Source organism: Sitophilus oryzae, unplaced genomic scaffold (genome assembly GCF_002938485.1).
Source record: "Sitophilus oryzae breed Bouriz unplaced genomic scaffold, Soryzae_2.0 scaffold_1059_pilon_pilon, whole genome shotgun sequence".
Taxonomy (NCBI): Eukaryota; Metazoa; Arthropoda; class Insecta; order Coleoptera; family Curculionidae; genus Sitophilus; species Sitophilus oryzae.
In genome coordinates, this window is record NW_022145681.1 from 4,322,916 (window position 1) to 4,342,590 (window position 19,675).

General features: G+C 30.8%; 2 protein-coding genes and 1 non-coding gene across 3 annotated transcripts; all 3 read left to right on the forward strand.

Annotated features, from left to right (window-relative positions):
• Positions 1-65: 65 nt before the first annotated feature.
• Positions 66-10,744, forward strand: LOC115876327. The gene is made up of 5 exons (XM_030892066.1): positions 66-451; positions 4,096-4,247; positions 5,216-5,367; positions 6,844-7,159; positions 10,522-10,744. Exons 1-5 carry the CDS (start codon positions 182-184, stop codon positions 10,742-10,744), a joined length of 1,113 nt encoding a protein of 370 aa, XP_030747926.1. The 5' UTR covers positions 66-181.
• On the forward strand, positions 6,702-6,783 carry Trnas-cga. Its single transcript has one exon. It is a non-coding gene; the product is annotated as a tRNA-Ser (tRNA).
• Positions 10,745-10,942: 198 nt separating the features above from the next.
• LOC115876338 (zinc finger protein 177-like) lies at positions 10,943-16,363 on the forward strand. Its single transcript, XM_030892073.1, has 3 exons — positions 10,943-11,012; positions 12,826-13,018; positions 15,950-16,363. Exons 1-3 carry the CDS (start codon positions 10,943-10,945, stop codon positions 16,233-16,235), a joined length of 549 nt encoding a protein of 182 aa, XP_030747933.1. The 3' UTR covers positions 16,236-16,363.
• The last annotated feature ends 3,312 nt before the right edge of the window (positions 16,364-19,675 follow it).

Here is a 19,675-nt window from a genome sequence, read left to right on the forward strand (position 1 = left end):
AGAAAACCACCAAACAATTACAGACGATCACCCCGGAAACAACTTGTCAAATCAGCAGGGTGCGCACGTCAAAAAAGTCGCGTTTTCGTTTTGTGGCAGCATTCGAAAATCCAACGGCGGCAACTAGTCTTACGGGTGTTTGTTTTTTATAACCGATTATTGTTTCGAAAATCCGTTTTTTATGATTCTCAAAATGGACATGTCCCATTCCGCGTTTCCTACCGTTAATTCGTTATCACCGCCGAATTCTTTGCTGCTTCGACGGCCGAATAATGCAGATTTTAATTCGGTATTATCAGCGAGTTTGGGATCGACTACGGGTTTTTGGAATAGTCCAGCTCATGATCCGTTGGTTCCTGGTAGGGTTATTGCCAGTATGGATATACCTCAAGGTACTATGTCTCTTCCTATAGATCCTGTTTCATTAATGGGAAATGTTGATGTTCAACAGGTAAGTTTTGTGTGTGTATAGATTTTAATAATTATTCTTAGTCAAGAAGTAGTATTTTTAATTTTTATAAATGTAGTTTATATAGATTTAAAGGTTTCGGCTTCCTAAGCAATGAAAAATGCATAAAAAGTTTCATCACAAATGAGAATAAATCAGTCTGTTTTTGATAGTGTAGCGTACAGCATCTCTCGCGACTTCTGCATGCTCAACGTTGGCAAATAGTATACCTAATATGTGGCAATACTTTCCAAAAAATCAAAAATTACGCTTTTGAATGAAAAGATAATATCCGCAGCTTATAGTCCAAGATCGCAGAGTAATTTTTATTATTAATTATTACTTTATTATTAATTATTATTTTAATAATAAATTATTAATTATTACTTTAATAAAAAAGCTCATCTTATTTAAATAAAGATGCAAAAATAATCGAAAGCAGTTAGTATTTTTTAAATATTTAAATACTTTATTCGGAAACGCATGCGCATAGTTTTCTCTCGCGCTCATAGTCACGGCTGAATAATTTATGTGTTTAGAGGATGTTTGGTCATTACAATCTGTCTGACTGATTAAATATAACTTTATAATAGCTGTCTTAATAACATGTAAAAATCAGGCATGTAAAAATAAGTAAAGTTTATTTATTTTTTGTGGAGCTTTGATAAAGTCTATCTTTATCAAAAATCCACTTTTTGATTTGCTATTGTCTGATAAAAGTTCAGGTCCATGGAAAGATACGAAAGTCTGATACTTTTGGTACTACTTCAGAGTAATATTCTACAATATTTATATAAAAATCAGCCATATAAATTTAAGTTAAGTAACTCTTAATTCTAGTTACCTTTCTCACCCTGTATCTGCCAAGGTGTCATAGGGCGAACTCCCCAAACACGCCGGTATTCAAAGCACATGAGAGCACTACTGAGAGCTTATAAGGTTTCATCCTTGTGAAAATAAATTATTTCAGATTGCTCTGGGATCTTACTCTATTATAAGAATCATGTAATATGAGATCCTAGATATAGAGATCACAGAAAAAAAATATTATAAACCAATCATTGATATTACAAAAATCGATTATATCCTTTCATCAGCGTCGAGACTAGCCTTTTTTTCCGGAAAAATAACTTCTTTGTAGTTCAACTTAGGTTTCTGTATTCGATGTTAATATTTATTTAATATCACACCAAAAATATCACCTGTTATTTCAAAATACAGGGTTGTTCACCACATACGACACGGAGTATTGTAGCTAAACGATGAGATTTTTACAAATTGTAAGTTTTGGGTTCGTTGAAGGACTGTTAGGACTACAATTTAAAAATATTTTTACAAGATACAGAGTGTCCCAAATAAATAAAAAATATCAAAGTTGTATTTTTTTAAATGGAACACCCTGTATATTATTACATTTTTAGTTTCTACTATTAAAATAAAGGTAAATTTGATTAAGGTTTATTACACTTAAACCTTACCGTTTTTGAAATATTTTCAATTTTGTCAAATTGCAGTAAAAATTTTAAGGCTTCATTTCTCCAAGGGTATCAAAGTTTTTAATACTAAATATTTACTGAAGTTTATTTATTGATCAGTTATTGTGTTGTAATAATAAAAATAATACTACCTTATACAAAGTATCTAAAAATTTATTTTAAATAATTATTAGCTTTAAATGGCAATAACCTGTTTAATTAAAATGGAACACTCTGTAAATTTTATGAGAATCAGATGCACAATTTAATTGTCTATGAAATTGTATTATACCATTTTTTTACCTATTTCTTTAAGTTTCCGTAGAAAATGCATTTTCTTGTAATTTAGAACTTATTTATCAATATACCCATGGAATATGTACTTAAATTTTAGATTATTTTTAAAGATGTACTAAATTTTTAAAGAGTACAGATACTAATATTGTCGATATAATTCGTTTATTTCATTAATAAATTAAAAAAAAAACTGTTTAAATAATTGTTAAAGAGGACCAATTTATGATTCCAGTATTCAAACTACATTAACTGACTGTTTGCGTTGATTAATAATAATTGCCCCAAATACTAAAAAGCTGAGTTTTGTATGTGTATTAGACAGTGTGGTAAAAAGTAACACCTTAAAAATTATATTTAATTTTTAATAAATGCTTATTTATAACAATAGAGACGTTCATTTTCATAACTTATTATTATATTGATTTCTGATTCAAATCCACATTTATTTAGAATAATTTATTAACGAACACAATTAAGTATGTAATTAATTAGTGTTTGGGCGGAAATAATGGTGTTATATTTAATTAATTGTATACTCTTTTATAAAGATTTAAATAGTTTTCTTTTTACATATTACTAGCGTTTACATTTTGCAATCTAAAATGTCAATATTCCATGGGCATATTGATAAATGAGGTCAAAATTATAAGAAAATGCATTTTCTACGAAAACTTGAAGGGATCGGTAAAAAATGGCATAATACAATTTGATAGACAATTAAATTGTGCATCTGACTCTCCTAAAATATACAGGGCATTCCATTTAAATTAAAGAAGTTATTGGCGTTAAAAGCTAGAAATTATTTAAAATAATTTTTTAGACACTCTGTATGAGGTAGTGTTATTTTTATTATTGCAACACAATAACTGATTAATCTTGGAGAAATGAAGCCTTAAAATTTTTACTGAAATTTGACAAAATTGAAAATATTTCAAAAACGGTAAGGTTTAAGTGTAATAAACCTTAATCAAATTTATCTTTATTTTAATCGTAAAAACTAAAAATGTAATAATATACAGGGTGTTCCATTTAAAAAAATACAACTTTGATATTTTTTATTTATTTGGGACACTCTGTATCTTGTAAAAATATTTTTAAATTGTAGCTCTAATAGTCCTTCGATGAACCCAAAACTTATAATTTGTAAAAATCTAATCGTTTAGCTACAATACTCCGGGTCGTATGTGGTGAACAACCCGGTATACATGGCGTCAAAAAATAGTGTATCTAACTTCTGTAGGTAATTCTACAGATAAAAATAAAACAAAAAGTTCCTATTAACATATGCCCTAAAATGATTCCTGAAGAAGTTACAGCCCTCGAAAAGGTAAAGTGCTTATTTTTAAAAACATTGTTAAACAATTTTTCTTCAAATTTGGCACTCTTTACACACATTTTAATGCCAAGCCAAAGCGTATGGCGATGGTGTAAAATTCCGTAACAGTCCTGAAAGGACATTTTCCATTAGGGCAGACAGTACTACTGGTGGTTCTTTTTTTATCCTTATAGATACATTAATTTCAACAAATGACATGAAAAGCTAGGACTTCTAGACTTGAACTCGCAGATCATTATGACTTAAATCAAAAATATAGACTTAAGTCATAAAACCGACTTAAATTACATTATTTTGATTTAAGTCTTTACGAAAATGACTTGACTTTGAAGAAAATTATACGTTAAAGACAGTAAAAGACTTAAGACTGAAGATTTAAATCAGTTTGATCTTAAAAATGACTTAAAACTTATGATTTAAGTCTTTTTGGAACTGGCGAGTCTCAGCTCTTGTACTATTATAATTAATTTACACGTACATTTTTCTTATAGTTTTCTTAAGTGTCAAATGAGTGCTTATTTTGTAAAAATTATTTATAGATATCTGCTGGTATTACATTTTTTGGGACATTGGGTTTGGACAAGGCTTCAAAAGAAATATGGAATCAACCGTGTCATTGGGTACGAGCGATAAGGTTAGCCGAGGACTGTCATTCCTATAATGTACAGCTCAAACTTCAACCTTCTTACAGGTAAGATCATGGCAATATCGTAAACATTTAGTTTGCACGTTTAAAAAAATAGCACAAATTTAAATTCATGATTTCGCATCTAAAAAACTCATAGAACTTAATATTACATAAGTAAAAAAAATATCAAAATAGAATTAAATTCACGCACAATAAGTGGATAAGTCGACAATTAATACTTAGTAAAAGCCTTGTAAATGGTAAATTGTAAAAGGATAGTATTGTCATAGATTTAGGTACTTAATGTTCTTTTGAAGTTTTTAGTTACTATCTATGAACTTTTAACTCTAGGTATGTGCTATTTTAATATAGTTCCTATCAAATAAACTTTTTGTCACGTGATTAAGTTTGACCGGCACAGCGTTGCCCACTTTTACATATTATCTTTTAATCAAAATATTTTAGGAAAGAAAAACAAATTAATTATAAATATATAAACAGTTATTATTGACATCAACAAAACTCACCTTCTTAACAGCGCTTAGGGGACATAAAGGGCCATTACTACCGTTCTCCCTTTCTAAATATTCTAATAAAGTTGCAATGAGTTTTCACGGCTATTAAGCTATCTTGTACACTTCGCACTAAAAGAGGTTCTGAAAAGAACAATGTTCGACTGCAAGGTCTGCTAGTAAAATTTTTTAAGCTTAAAGTGTCACAACATAATTCATTTAAATCAAAAACTAGTAATATAAAACTAAAATGTCAAAACGAATTAAAATGTCAGGAAATAAATAGATGTGGCAATTTGAAATTTTTTACAGCAGTACCTGAATCCCCAGCGAGAAATTTAAATTCCAGTTAGTCAGCCCTGGGCCGAATATGTCCATGGTTGGCAACAATGGATTTAAAAATTGCTCCCTTGATCACGAAACTAAAAGTTTAATTGGTATCAAATATATGAGTAATATATAAATTAATAAAATAAACATATTTTCATTTATTCTTTATTGTCAATATTGCTGTTTCAGAATTTATCCCAACATTCGAAAGAAACCATTACCCAAACTGATTATACAAGTTGTGAGACCTATATCTTCTGGTCAAGAGCTGCAGCTATGGTTTTCTGAAGATATTTTAGGCATGCTCCAAGTAGTCTTTTTAACACCTTCAAATATACAAGGTAAATATCTTGTTATAATTATATAGAGTGACTGCGCACTGCATATCTCATTGCCACAAATTAACTATTTGACAGACTATATATCGGAATTACGGACGTTTTAGAAAAAAAATGCATTCAAATATTTTATACGAATTTCTTATTTACTTATATGTAATTAGCTGTCATAGGAAATAATGGAGATATAGAGAAAGCTTAAAACTATTTACCATAATTTCATATACCGGTTTATTTTTTCAGATAAAAAAAACGAGATACGTCAGTATATGACATAAATTATGATTGATTGACGTATTCAATTGTTTTCTGTCACTTCCTGTTTCACCGGAAATAACTACAACTTTTGATTTTTAAATAACACCTTCGGTATTTTTTTACTTTATTCGATAGAAAATGACATTCTAAATAGAATGACATATATCATATGTCAACTGTTGACATTCTCGCTTAATGAAAATTCGTATTTTAAAATTCAATCTAGAGTGCCATGGCTATGTTAAAAACACTAATTCTTACTCAAGGAAAATACATTTGATCGTCTAATGTTTTTAGTGTCCTGGCCAGTTAGAAAATGCGCACATCGTATTTTTAATCATATCTCAATTTTTTCAAATGGAACGAGGGTGGCTCATTAGCATATTTGGAAAAAGCATTTTTTTACGAATAATTTGATACCACACACTTGGCACTTGGCATTTCAACACAAATTTTCTTTACGAACCTCAAGTTTTAATTTCAAATAAACCACATGCGAAAATGCCACAAGTTGACATATGATATGTCATTCTATTCAGAGTGTCATTTTCTATCAAAGAAAGTAAAAAAATACCGAGGGTGCAATTTCCAAATCAAAAGTTGTACTCATTTCCGGTGAATCAGGGAGTGACCGAAAACAATTAATTGAATACGTCAATCAATACCTAACTTATGTCACATACTGGAAAAATATTACAACATTAATACAAATATTAAAATACCTACATTAACTGGAAAAATAAAAAAGTTATAGGTGAGCCACTTTTGAGATGCACCCCGTATTGCATTTCAAAAAACTGCCTTGGTATATAATATTAATTCAATAAATTTGAAGAAAAAAATTGCGCATTGTATTTATAATTTTATCTAAATATTTACAATAATAATTGATTGATTAATTAAATTTTACACTTTTTCCAGTTTTTTTTTACACGTATTTAAATAAAATAATTAAATTTGAAATTTATTAGCAATTCACTTTTACGGGATATTTTTTTAATATTACAACTTATAAACGGCTGGAAACCTGTTATATGCTACTGAACTTTTATACCACCTTCTAGACAACCTTGAACAAAGCAGTCGTGGCCGAGTGGTTAAGGCGTCTGACTCGAAATCAGATTCCCTCTGGGAGCGTAGGTTCGAATCCTACCGGCTGCGGATTTTTTCTTTTTTTTAGACAATCGGTAATTCGTAATTTTTATTTTTCATATTTTTCAGGCCAAGAAAAATACATCTGCCTCCGTTGTTCCTCCTTATACGAATCGCCCAATCCCTTAAAATTACACATTACGTTGGCATGCAGCAAATTTCCAATTTCCTCGTTATGGTGTCGATTGGCGGATTTAATGAAAGAATCTCAATCACCGCAGAGCGTCGATATAGAAGGTATTCCCTTTGATCTGAAATTGAGTCCAGACCAACAAGTTGCCAGACAGAAACAAGCGTTAGATTTAACAACAGCTGGAGAAAATGAACAAGGAGGACATAAACAATTGTATAGGCCTTATATTGAGTCAGCATTCAAACCCTTTAAGTAAGTCTATTTTTAATATATTTCTAAGTTAAGTCTCTCTGTCCCACATGATGTGGCAAACACCTTCCAACTTCGGCGTGTAGAGATAAAATTCATCCAAAGAGTCCAACATTGGACATAATACCGGGTGCGTCTCAAAAGTGGCTCACCCCTATAACATTTTGATTTTTTCAGATAAAAAAACGAGATTTGGTATGTTAGTATATATGTAATATATACTAACACACTGAACCACCGAGTATTTCACAGTATATGACATAAATTAGGATTGATTGACGTATTCAATTGTTTTTGGTCACTTCCTGTTTTACCGGATAATTACTACAACTTGATTTTTAAATGACACCCTCGGTATTTTTTTAGTTTATTCAATAGAAAATAAGACTCTGAATAGAATGACATATCATATGTCAACTTTTGACATTTTTGCATATGGTTTATTTGAAATTATAATTAGCGGTTCGTAACAGTATGATTTGACTCCAAATACCCAGTGTGTGGTATCAAATTATTTGTCAAAATATGCTAATGAGCCACCCTCGTTCCCTTTTAAAAAATTGAGATATGAGTAAAAATACTTTGAGCATTTTCTAACTAGTCAGGAAAAGACACGAAAAACATTAGACGATCAAATCTATTTCTCCAAGGCTCCTTGATTAAGAATTAGTGTTTTTAACATAGTCGTGGCACTCTAAATTGAATATTAAAATGCGATTTTTTATTAAGCGAAAATGTCAAAAACTGACATATGATATGTCATTCTATTCAGAATCTCATTTTCTATGGAATAAAGCAAATAAATACCGTGGGTGCCATTTACAAATCAAAAGTTGTAGTCATTTCAGGTCAATTCCGGTGAAACAGGAAGTGACCAAAAACAATTGAATACGTCAATCAATCCTAATTTATGTCGTATATTAATATATCAAATTTCGTTTTTTTATGAAAACATAACTAACTGAAAAAATAAAAAAGTTTTGGGGGGAGCCACTTTTGAGACGCACCCGGTATACCACGTTCGGACTTTTGGTAAATTTAAAATATTTATATTTTAAAGTATTATTATTTTAAATAACCAAATCAAAGAAGCTTCCAACGTTGCAAGCATTGTTCGGTATGCTACACGTGTACCCAAATGACATTTTTAGGAGGCTCAGTAGTGGCCTTGCTTCTAGTATTGCAGACATATCATACAAAAAAAAAATTTGTTTCATAAATTGGTAATCATATCTAAGCCATTGTATCTGAAATTAATTATCGAGTTAATTCTATAATAATAATAAATCGTAAATAACATTCGGCGTAATATTAAATCAAAAGAAAGAGTACATACCTTTCTCTTTCTCTGTTTGTATTTGAAGATAGCATTCACCAACTCCAACAGTAAGTTTTTTTTTGTTTCAATTGCAATAATTTTGCGCAACAAAAAATTATCATACCAGCGGCAATCCCAGAATTTAGGTATTATTTGATCCATTTGACCAAGTCAAGAGTACCTATATACGACACTGATTTAAATTTACACAAACAAGATGAGTCTTAAATAAGTGCAAATATTTTAGGGGTAGTATATTTCGACCCCAGAAACACAATTTTGAGTTTTTTTCACAAAAAATTTTTTTTGGGAAATTCCGGAAAATTCGGAATTTTTTGAAAATTTTTTTGGAATTTTTTTTAGTTTTCAGTTAAAAAACATAATTTCTGCATAATGTGGCAACATAGGTAGTAGATTAAATTTACAAGAAAGAAAACCCAGGAAAGATCCAGTTGTTATCAAAATTTTAGCAAAAAATCATTTTTTTGGAAATTTTAGAAGTAAAATAACTCGGTTATTTTGGACTTATTTGAAAAACGATACAGAGATAATATGTTTCTTTTATCGTGATCTACCAGCCTTGAAAATATTTGCACTTATTTAAGACTCACCCTGTATAGTGCCAAATTTAAGTCCAATGTTGGAACAAACATTTACCCCATCACTCATCGCATGAAGTTGACACACTTGCGGAATTCAATATTGTACAAATGTTGGACACATTATGATGTAGTACTACCTTTGCACTATTAAGTTACTAAGTACTTACACACGTCATACGTCTCCTCAACGAACACCTCAGTAGATGAAGCTGAGAAACAACAGCGAATGCAGATTCTGTCGGGAAAATAGGCGAAATACCTCATCACTGAGTGCGCCGAAACGACAACCGTTCGTGTCATAAACTTTGGTACTGCTGAATTATACTTACACACGTCATACGTCTCCTCGACGAACACCTCAGTAGATGAAGCTGAGAAACAACAGCGAATGCAAATTCTGTCGGGAAAATAGGGGAAATACCTCATCACTGAGTGCGCCGAAACGACAACCGTTCGTGTCATAAACTTTGGTACTGCTGATGTCGGAGATGGAGAGCTGACCTCTGGTGGAGCCGTCTCAGATACTGGTTGACAGTTTCGATGGTAAAGGCTTGGCGACTGCATACGGGACCAACGGCATACTGATTGACTCAGACGGCATAAGTACAACTACCTATACTTGTATTTGTGCCATATCATGCGTGATTAATGATGAGCAAATTCAAAACCCAAACCCAAAAGTCCCTTAATCGTGGTCATTTGCCTCTAATTTCACCCCGTTATGGATTGAATTATAAATAATTGCATCTTAATGCTCAATTTCATCCCCTAAGGAATCTTTATGCAAAGTTTAATACTTCTAGAAAGTATTTAGTTATAACATTTTAATACTGCTTTCATTATTTTACTCTTTTAGGGGATGAATTTCCGCGTATCACTTTATAGTTCCCCTTTGCGTTACTTAATGCCAAATTCCATACTCCTAGAACAGATTTTCAATTTTTTTTTATATGATCTTTGAACCCTAATTTTACCCCCATAGGGGATGAATTGTCAAGAATCGTTTCTTAGTGAATTTAGTCACTTAAAAAACCATTGTGCAAAATTTCGTACGATTTTAATAATTTTTTACACAAACTTTCATCCCAAATTTGAGAAATCCAAGGTTGAAATTTGAACTCTCCTCCTCTTAGGCACGATTCCCACTATGCCGTATCGTCACCGTCACGTCGGTGTCGCGCCGAGCCGCCCAGCGTCTCGTCATAAAACTTGAAGTAAATGGGAGATGGACGGTGCCACGACGCGACGGTGACGTTACGGGTAGTGTGAATATGTTCATTGTTGGTAATTTAAGAATATTTACTGTGGTGGCCGGCGGCAAACCGGCGGCTCGACGTGAACGTTATAGCGATAGGACGTTATAGTGAGATTCGCGTCTTAGGGGTTAATTGCCAAAAATTGCTTCTTTGTGCTCACGTTTACAGCTTATATTGTTTTGATTCTAGACGTGAAAGGTCATCTCTAACAAGAAGTCCAGTAATACCAGATGCACATGCAACTCCAGATCTTCCAACTGCCTGGCCCAATGTATTTGGAAGCGATATAGTTCAGCTTCATCGAAACTTGATGCATAGCCAGCTCGCAACACCAAATCAAATACCTTGCACCGATGATGCCCAGATCGAAAGTTTGGTAATTACAGTTTATATTTACAAACCTGAACGATAATTAAAATATTTAGGTCTTGAATTGAAATTTTATTCCATTATTTGTGATGATATAATATATATAATCAAGTTGTGTAAGAGTAAGACGCCGCCTTCTGATTAGGAACATTTAACAATAATTGGTTATTAATAACAAATTATGGAGATGATCTCTTAAGAGATCATCTCCATAATTTTCGTAATCTTTGTGTTATTAATGATGGAAAAAGTTAAATTACAAATCCATTGTCTCATTGAAGAGAATGAAAAAGATCTTAAAAAGCGGCAAAGTTAGTCAGCAGTGGGGATGCAACCATAATATATGCAAATAAGTTGGTTCTTGAGGGTGAACTATAATACTATTTTTCTATTAAAGAGTTTGTAGAAGCTAGGATGGATCCTGCAAGAAACTAAACGTTGCTCAGGCAGGGCCTTTTGACTGCCAGCAGAGTACGTATTACCCCTCGGACGGTCTTAAATCGATTAAAAAAAGCAGGTTTACATTGCTATAGGCCTATAAGACGCACTCCGTTGACCGCGAGAGTCAGGTTGAGGTCATAAAGCTCAACATTTGCTCTGGTGCAATGAAAGAGCTAACTGGAATGGTGAGTGGCATACTGCGATGTTCAGCGATGAAAACCGCTTTTGTCTTCGTACTGACAGATGTACAGTTCGTGTGTGGAGACTAAGAAATACAAGACTTAACGACCGATATGTTCAAGAAGGGCATCCCTTTGAAGTTAGAGGTGTAATGGTCTGGGGTGGAATTTTCTACGGAGGCGGAACGGAATTGTATGTCTGTGAAGGTACAATGACAGGTGAAATTTATGCTGACTACATCATTGGAGGATCACCGAGGGCATCTTATAGGCCTATAACAATGTAAACCTGTTTTTTTTAATCGATTTAAGACCGTCCGAGGGATAATACGTACCCTGCTAGCAGCCAAAATTGCCTGGCTGAGCAACGGTTAGTTTCTTGCAGGATCCATCCTAGCTCCTCTCATTAAGCTTTGGTCTTCCCTAGCATTTTTCGACCTTGGTCTACCCTCCCTATACCTCTCCATGACAGATCATAAAGATTTAAGTCTAGAAATTACACTTTAGGTGACGTTAAATCGATCAGTCACATCGATCTGTTGCGCACCGCCAAGAACCAACCCAATGACATGATTTGCTTCCTCTACTGTTAAATGACGTCTGTTCATATTATCCATGAAAGAATAACCACAATATCGCAAACTGCCGCTTAGCAACACGCAAATAAATTCTATTTTAAATAAAAATTAAATGTACCATTGCGATCAAAAAAAGTAGTAGAACAAAATATGATTTAATCTGCTGGTCTATAATAAAATAAAAAAAAACTTGCAAAATTGCCCATTTTTAAAAGGTATGTAAATTTTTTATACTTTTATTTCGCCACGTATACTTACCAATTATTACCAAATTCATGGTAACGCCTAAAAAGTTAAGTGGCATAATTGTATTGTTCGACGATATCCACTTCTCGATATCCTTATAGACCAGGAGTTCTATCTGGGACTACTAATTCTTGTACTCCTTTTTTTTTTGGTCGCAATGGCACATTTTTGATGATAATGCTTTTTATTTGTTTGGGTACAGATTTTTATGTTTACAAACAGTATTTTTTAAACATAAACGACATAGGTGTTAATAGCTATAACACATTTTTCCAGAAAAATTTTCTTCCTAGCGAAAACAAAATATCCTTAACTATTTTCGATTAGTTTATTTAACCCAGTTTCGTTTTTAGATCTTTTATGGGTTAAATGTTTTTAGTTTTCTGTAGACTGACTTTTAGGTGTTCCTACTTTTGGTATATGTTTATTCGTTATCTAAAAGTTTTAAAAAAGTTTTATTTATACACCATTTTAACCTAAATATGTTTTTGTCATACGCTCCCAAAAACAGCTATTTTACGGACTCATTTCAGTCCGTAAAATGTTTCTTTTTCGGCCTAGGCCGTAAAGGTCGTCATGGCAACCTTTATGGACTAAAATGTCTAAATTCGTTATTTGGTTGTTTTATTTTGTCATTCGAAATTTGTCACAAAATCACATAAAATTATACATATATTTAGGTAAAGCCAAACAAGGTCATATTTGTCTGTACTGTGGCAAGTGCTATTCCAGAAAATACGGACTGAAAATCCATATTCGGACACACACGGGTTACAAGCCGTTAAAATGTAAATTTTGCGATAGACCTTTTGGAGATCCCAGTAATTTGAATAAACATGTCAGATTGCATGCCGAAGGTTATACACCGTACAAGTAAGACAATATATAAAATTTAAATAATAACGTTTTTTAAAGGTCCACCATGTTCATGCCAACTTTTTACCTATTTCACAAATAGTACAATATATTTTTACTTTTTTATTAAACTCTACTTGATCTACAGAAGAGATAATAATAATAAATAATAATAACAGCTAATATTTTCTAATTTGTTTCAGTTTAATTTCGTCTTTTCTCCTATTGATATTCGGAATTTCTAGGTTTTACGAGATTAGTTTTGCATGTGTTCTAATTTTTTTAGTTTTCTTGAACATATACAGGATCCGATAATAGTGCGTCGGGCATTTGTAGCTTCTAGAATAAAAAAACTTGAGCATTTTGTTCAAGTGCAAACCTAAAGTATGTGCAAGGATGTATTTCAGGAAAATATTTTAAGTATTATAGGGTGGGGGGTCAATAAGGTGTGAGTGGATCGGGATTATTTTTTTTTAAATGGAACACACTGTATATTATTGCATTTTTGGCTTCCTTGCAGATCACCTTACATAACTCTAAGGTATAAGTAAATATATTTCCATAATTTTGGAGAAATTAATATAAATAAATAAAACATATATTTTTTTCAATCTTTCTTAAAAAATATATTACAAATACCTACAAGAATTTTCCTGAAATCAAAACAATATTAGGTATTTACTTTAGAAGCTCTATACTTAATTTGCTATAAATATCGTAATCTTAAATCATATAGGGTGTTCAAAATTCTACGCTAAACTTTCTAAAATATAAAATAATTAGTCTTTGTTTTTTTTTAAATGTTTTTTTAAATGTAACACCCTGTTTATTATTTTTTTATTAGATGGAGAATTGAAAAATAAACGTTTGTTGTATTTAAAGTATTTCAAAATTTTTAATGGTTTTGCACATATCTACTTCTGCCCACAATTTATTTACGTTATTGTACAGGGTGGTCGAAATTGGTCTGTTTTAATAGAGAAAACCTATTTCCTGAGTAGATAGAGCAAAACCCACATAGATGTCATGGGCTCGATTTCTGAGAAACGTTTAATGGCCTAAACCGCCTGTTGATATTTTCACTGTCAACCGAGATGCGGAGTCTTTTTGATTTTTTTACGATTTGGAAAATTGCCCATAACTTTTGTATTTCCCGGAATAATAAAATTCTGTAAAAACGTTCTTGGCACTTTTTTAAGCACAATCTAGTGGCGTAGTAATTTTTTTTCTATACTTGCTTTTTTAGTCAGAAATAATAAAAAATATAATTCTTTGAATGGAAATCATAGTTGGCTATGAACTTAAAACAATGCTGGCATTTAACCCTTTCCAACGATATAAAGTTATGTGTATTTGTTTCTAAAAATGTGAGAAATAATAAAATTAAAGACTTTTGAAAAGGTAAATCAACATTCTATATTAGTATTACCATTTACAATTAAAATCCAGGGTTACAACTGCACTATCAAATGGAGAATTTAGAGAGAATTGGATTGGAACAAAGGATCCCATATCTTGGCCTGTTAGGTCCTGTGATGTAACTCCTTTCAACTTTTTTTGGGGGAAATTAAAAGGCCTTATATATAAGGGAAGAACCATTGGAACGAGAGAATTACAGAAGGCTACTAGGCAAGCTTTTAGACTTATTACACCAGTTCGCCTAATAAATTGTTGTAACTCTGTGCGCAAAAGATGTTTATTGTTTATTCAACAAGGGGATGCTCAGTTTGAACATCTTTGATGATTTTTTTAGAAAACTATATTCGTCACTCAAAAAATACTTTTTTTTAGTTTTATTCTCTGTTTATTGTATCGATTTCAATTGTAATTACTAATACTAATATAGAATGTTAATTTACCTTTTCAAAAGTCTTTAATTATGCGGATAAAGAATAATATAGAATATTAAATTGTAATAAAAAATAATTAGGCAAATAGGCCAACACAAAATCAAGGCCCGCTTCGATATAAAGATCAAAAATGTAATATTTCTCTCATTCTTAGAAATAATGTCCATAACTTTAGATCATTGGAAAGGGTAAAACGCCAGCATTTTTTTAAGTTTATAGCCAACTATGATTTCCATTCAAAAAATTATATTTTTTGTTATTTCTGACAAAAAGAGCAAGCATGGAAAAAAACTGACTACGCCACTCGATTGTGCCTAAAAAAGTGCGCTAATAACGTTTTTACAGAATTTTATTATTCCGCAAAATAAAAAAGTTATGGGCAATTTTCAAAATGGCAAAAAATTCAAAAAGACCCCGTATCTCAGTTGGCAGTGAAAATATCAACAGGCGGTTTACGCCATTAAACGTTTCTCAGAAATCGAGCCCATGACATCTATGTCGGTTTTGCTCTATCTAGTCAGGAAATAGGTTTTCTCTGTTAAAACAGACCAATTTCAACCACCCTGTATATTGTTAATAATGTATTTTTTAGGCGTTCTGAATAATCGTAAATTCTTAAGTAAAATTTATAATTGAAACCTTAATTCAATTGAAAAACCTTCATTCAAAAATCTCGAAATTAGTGGAATAAATTAGTACTTTCAATTAGCGCAGAAGTTTGTTTCTCTAATTTCAACTTAATCATTCAGAACATCAAAATTAGTAATTAAAAGTTAGTAATTAGGGAGTATTGTTATTTTTGCCCTTAATTATCATCCGTCAAGAGAAATTGTTGTTAGAAATGAAAATTTTATTATTTTATAAGTTATTAGACTTTCTCTATATGGATATAACTGCGTACCGGAAGTTGTTGTTAAGATATTCTATTATTTATTATTAAGTTAATTGTATTTTTTAGACATAATGAATGATCGTAAACTCAAAAGTATAAAGTATAATTGAAACCTCTAATTTATTCCACTAATTTCGAAGTTCTGAATGAAGCTTAATTCTATAAGTTTTATACATCTGGATATTTTACAATTTCCTGTTGTTTCAGGTGTGAACTGTGTGGAAAAATCTTAGTAAGACGACGAGACCTGGAAAGACATCTGAAATCCAGACACATGATGGAAACGCATTTGGGCCAGGATATTTTACCATCAAATTCGCCAGCTGCCAGTAACGATGATTCCAATTCTGTAAATGAGGAAACCATCGAAATTCAGAAATCTTCTGAAGACGTCATAAATCTGACATCTAACATTAAAAAGGAGAATAATGCAGATGACCATTCTTTAACCAGCATTAAGTCGGTTGAAGACGATGACAACAAAAATGTTTAGAGTTATAAACAATTGAAGTTTCCTTTACACAATGTTATTATTAATAATAAAATTATTGACAATTCTCTTATCTCATGATCTAGTATTTTTAAAATAATGTAAATAAATATAATTCTTGTTAATCCTCATATTTGAATGCCTTAACTAAATATGTATATATGAATAATTAATTTGTATATAAATGCTGTAAAAAGATATATTTTTTATAAAATGTTATAGAGAAATTCGAAATTTATATTGTATTTACTTTGTGAATAAAGTTATTTAAATAGTTTTCTTACTTTAATCGATCAATATTTTACCGAAATTATAAACTATCCAACAATGTCATTATTTAGTAGTTTTAGTGCCTTGAAAATCAAGTATATGGGAAAACACCATATGATCGAAAAAAAAACGGCGTCAAAGAGGGCTGTGGAGTGACAATCGGTGACATAAAACAATTGACATAAAACTTGTCAAAAATTAACACTAATTATAGAAAGATCAAAAACGATGGAACGTTTATAGACACACAAATATATTCCAAAAAATTATTATTTCTCCAATTTTAAACCACATCATTTAAAAATCATTTTTAGTCAGTATAAAAATAAATTACAACCTTCAAGGCTTGATCTTGCCAAAATCATCATCGATAGTCTTTCCTCAGCCGCTTTTGACACCATTTTTTTTGATAATATGATAGTTTCATATATTGGGTGGTATGTATAAAGTTAAATAAATATACTTATAAGTTTTGTGAGCAACCGGCAAAGATAGTACTATAGTAAAAGCATTTGCCTCTTTTTATGCATATTCATAATTGTAATATTTTTATTTAAATTTACGAAGAATTTATTTGTTCATCATTCCCCAAAAATTAGCGCTAATACATTTGTATTTATGAAATAAAAAAATGATTGAGATAAATAAATTAAATTCACATAAATAAAGTTCGAATTATTAATTAAATAAATATATACATGAAAATATGTAAATAATTCATTCAACATACCTACTACTACACTTTTTTTATTCTCTTATTTTAAAATTTAAATTAACAAAAATATATCCGGAATCATTTTTTCTACTCTGATTTAATTTCTAGCACTTTTAAACAATAGTTAGCAGTATACAAAAACTATCTATTTACATAAAAGTGACATTTGGAGACATTATTGCGAGAAACGATAAATAAATATGTATGTGGTATAATTTTGGACTTCTGATTTATCTATTGTTGTTCAACTGAAGATCATACCACCTACGACTTTGTCCCAATGAACATTACATTACTGTCTTTTTCAATTATTGTCTTTATAGTATGAGTAACAAAAATTTTGTAACGTATATTTATAGTGACATTAAGGTATGTAGGCTCGAATAATAGTCCAGGAGGCAGTGAAGATTTTCGGTACTTATTTTTGCAATTACCAAACACCGATATAATTATTTGGTATCTAAGCAAATTTCACATATATTTGGGGGGGGGGGGATGATTTCGATGCGTTGGACCGGAAAATCTCTCACTAACAGAACCAAAGATAATAGAACTATTTTTATCGCTGAAAAAAAAAGTGCAGTATATTTTTGTACGTACTAATATACAGTATACAGTGTGGCGCACCTCATTCACCTCGGTTGATTATACAAGGATTATACGAAAACGGAAAGATATAGAAACAAAATATTTTATGGGTATATGTGGGGAGGCAATGTGCACAATTTAAAATTATTTTGAAATATACAGGGTGTTTCAGAACTAAGATCCATACCAAAGTTATATTTTTTCTTACGGAATACACACACGGTATTTTATTTCATTTTTGGATTCTTGGGCCCAAAAAAGGCAGTTATTATAAGGGTTAAATATGTTTAAAATCTTTAATATGTTAATATTTGATATTTAAACTTGCATGCTACTATAGAATAGATTATTAACACCCTGTACATTACTTTTCAGAATTAATTATTGTGCTGAAATTAAAGGCAGAGAAATAAACTTTACTGGAAAATGTTATTACTTCCTTAAATTTATACAGGGGTATCAAAAATTGCTGATCTATTTTAAGGATTTATTTTATATAAAAACTTCGTTATTTCAAATGCAACTGTATTTGTTAAAATAATCCGAAGCAGATGCAAATGCTCTTTCAAACTATATTAGGGTTTCCTGTACCTATCTAGCTGAGATTTTGAATAAAAAGCGATTTTTAAATAAAATTGCAATCAAGATGGCTGCTGTCGCCGTGGCAATTTTCTACTGACAGTTAGTAACTAATTTCAAAGTCGACATTAGTTTATGGACATTATTATTTATAATTTATAACAATTCAATTAGATTTACCTACAATAGTTTAATAAATAAGTATTCATTATTTTATCAAGAAAAATAAAGCAATATCTGCTGGCGGAACGAATGGATATGTTTCTAATGATTTTATTTTGTTAGGAAAATTACTTCTTAGCTTAAAGAGTTTACGCTCAAAGGTTTCCAAAAATAGGAATCTTCCTGATAAGCGTTCCTTTGAAAAACTACTTGGCCTATTTTGCAGAGCTGGTAATGTGATTTATAAAAAACCTGTTAGAGGCAGAAACCTGTCGTTGGAAGTGAAGAAAATGAATTTGCCGTAATTATCTCTTTTATAGAAAATCCATATAACTACAAGTCATCGTAAAGTAAATCAAAGTACTACATCTTCGTTTTTCTTGATAGAATAATAAATACATATTTAATAAATATTATTTATTAAACTATTGTAGGTAAATTAAGTAATAGTAAACTGGGTATAAATTTAAATCATTCCATAAACTAATTTCGATTTTGAAAATATCTACTAACTGTCAATAAAAAACCTGCCATGATGACACTAGCTCTTTTGGTTGTCATTTTATTGAAAAAATGCTCTTAATTCAAAATCTGAACTATATAGCCATAGGAAACCCTAATATAGTTTGAAAGAGCATTTGAATCTGCTTCGATTTATTATAAAAAATACAGGGTGTTGTATTTGAAATAACGAGGTTTTTATGTAAAATACATCCTTAAATTAACCCCTGTATAAATTTAAGGAAGTAATAACACTTTCCAGTAAATTTATTTCTTTACCTTTAAACTCAGCACAAGAATTAATTCTGAAAAGTAATATACAAGGTGTTAATAATCTATTCTACAGTAGCATGCAAATTTAAATATCTTTAAATATCTCAAAAACCAAAGATTTTAAACATATTTAACCCTTATAATAAATGCCTTTTTTTGGGTCCACAAATCCAAAGATGAAATAAAATACCCAGTGTTCCATAAGAAAAAATATAACTTTGGTATGGATCTTAGTTCTGAAACACCCTGTATATTTCAAAATAATTTTAAATTGTGCACATTGTCTCCCCATATATACCCATAAAATATTTTGTTTCTACATCTTCCCGTTTTCGTATAATCAACCGAGGCGAAT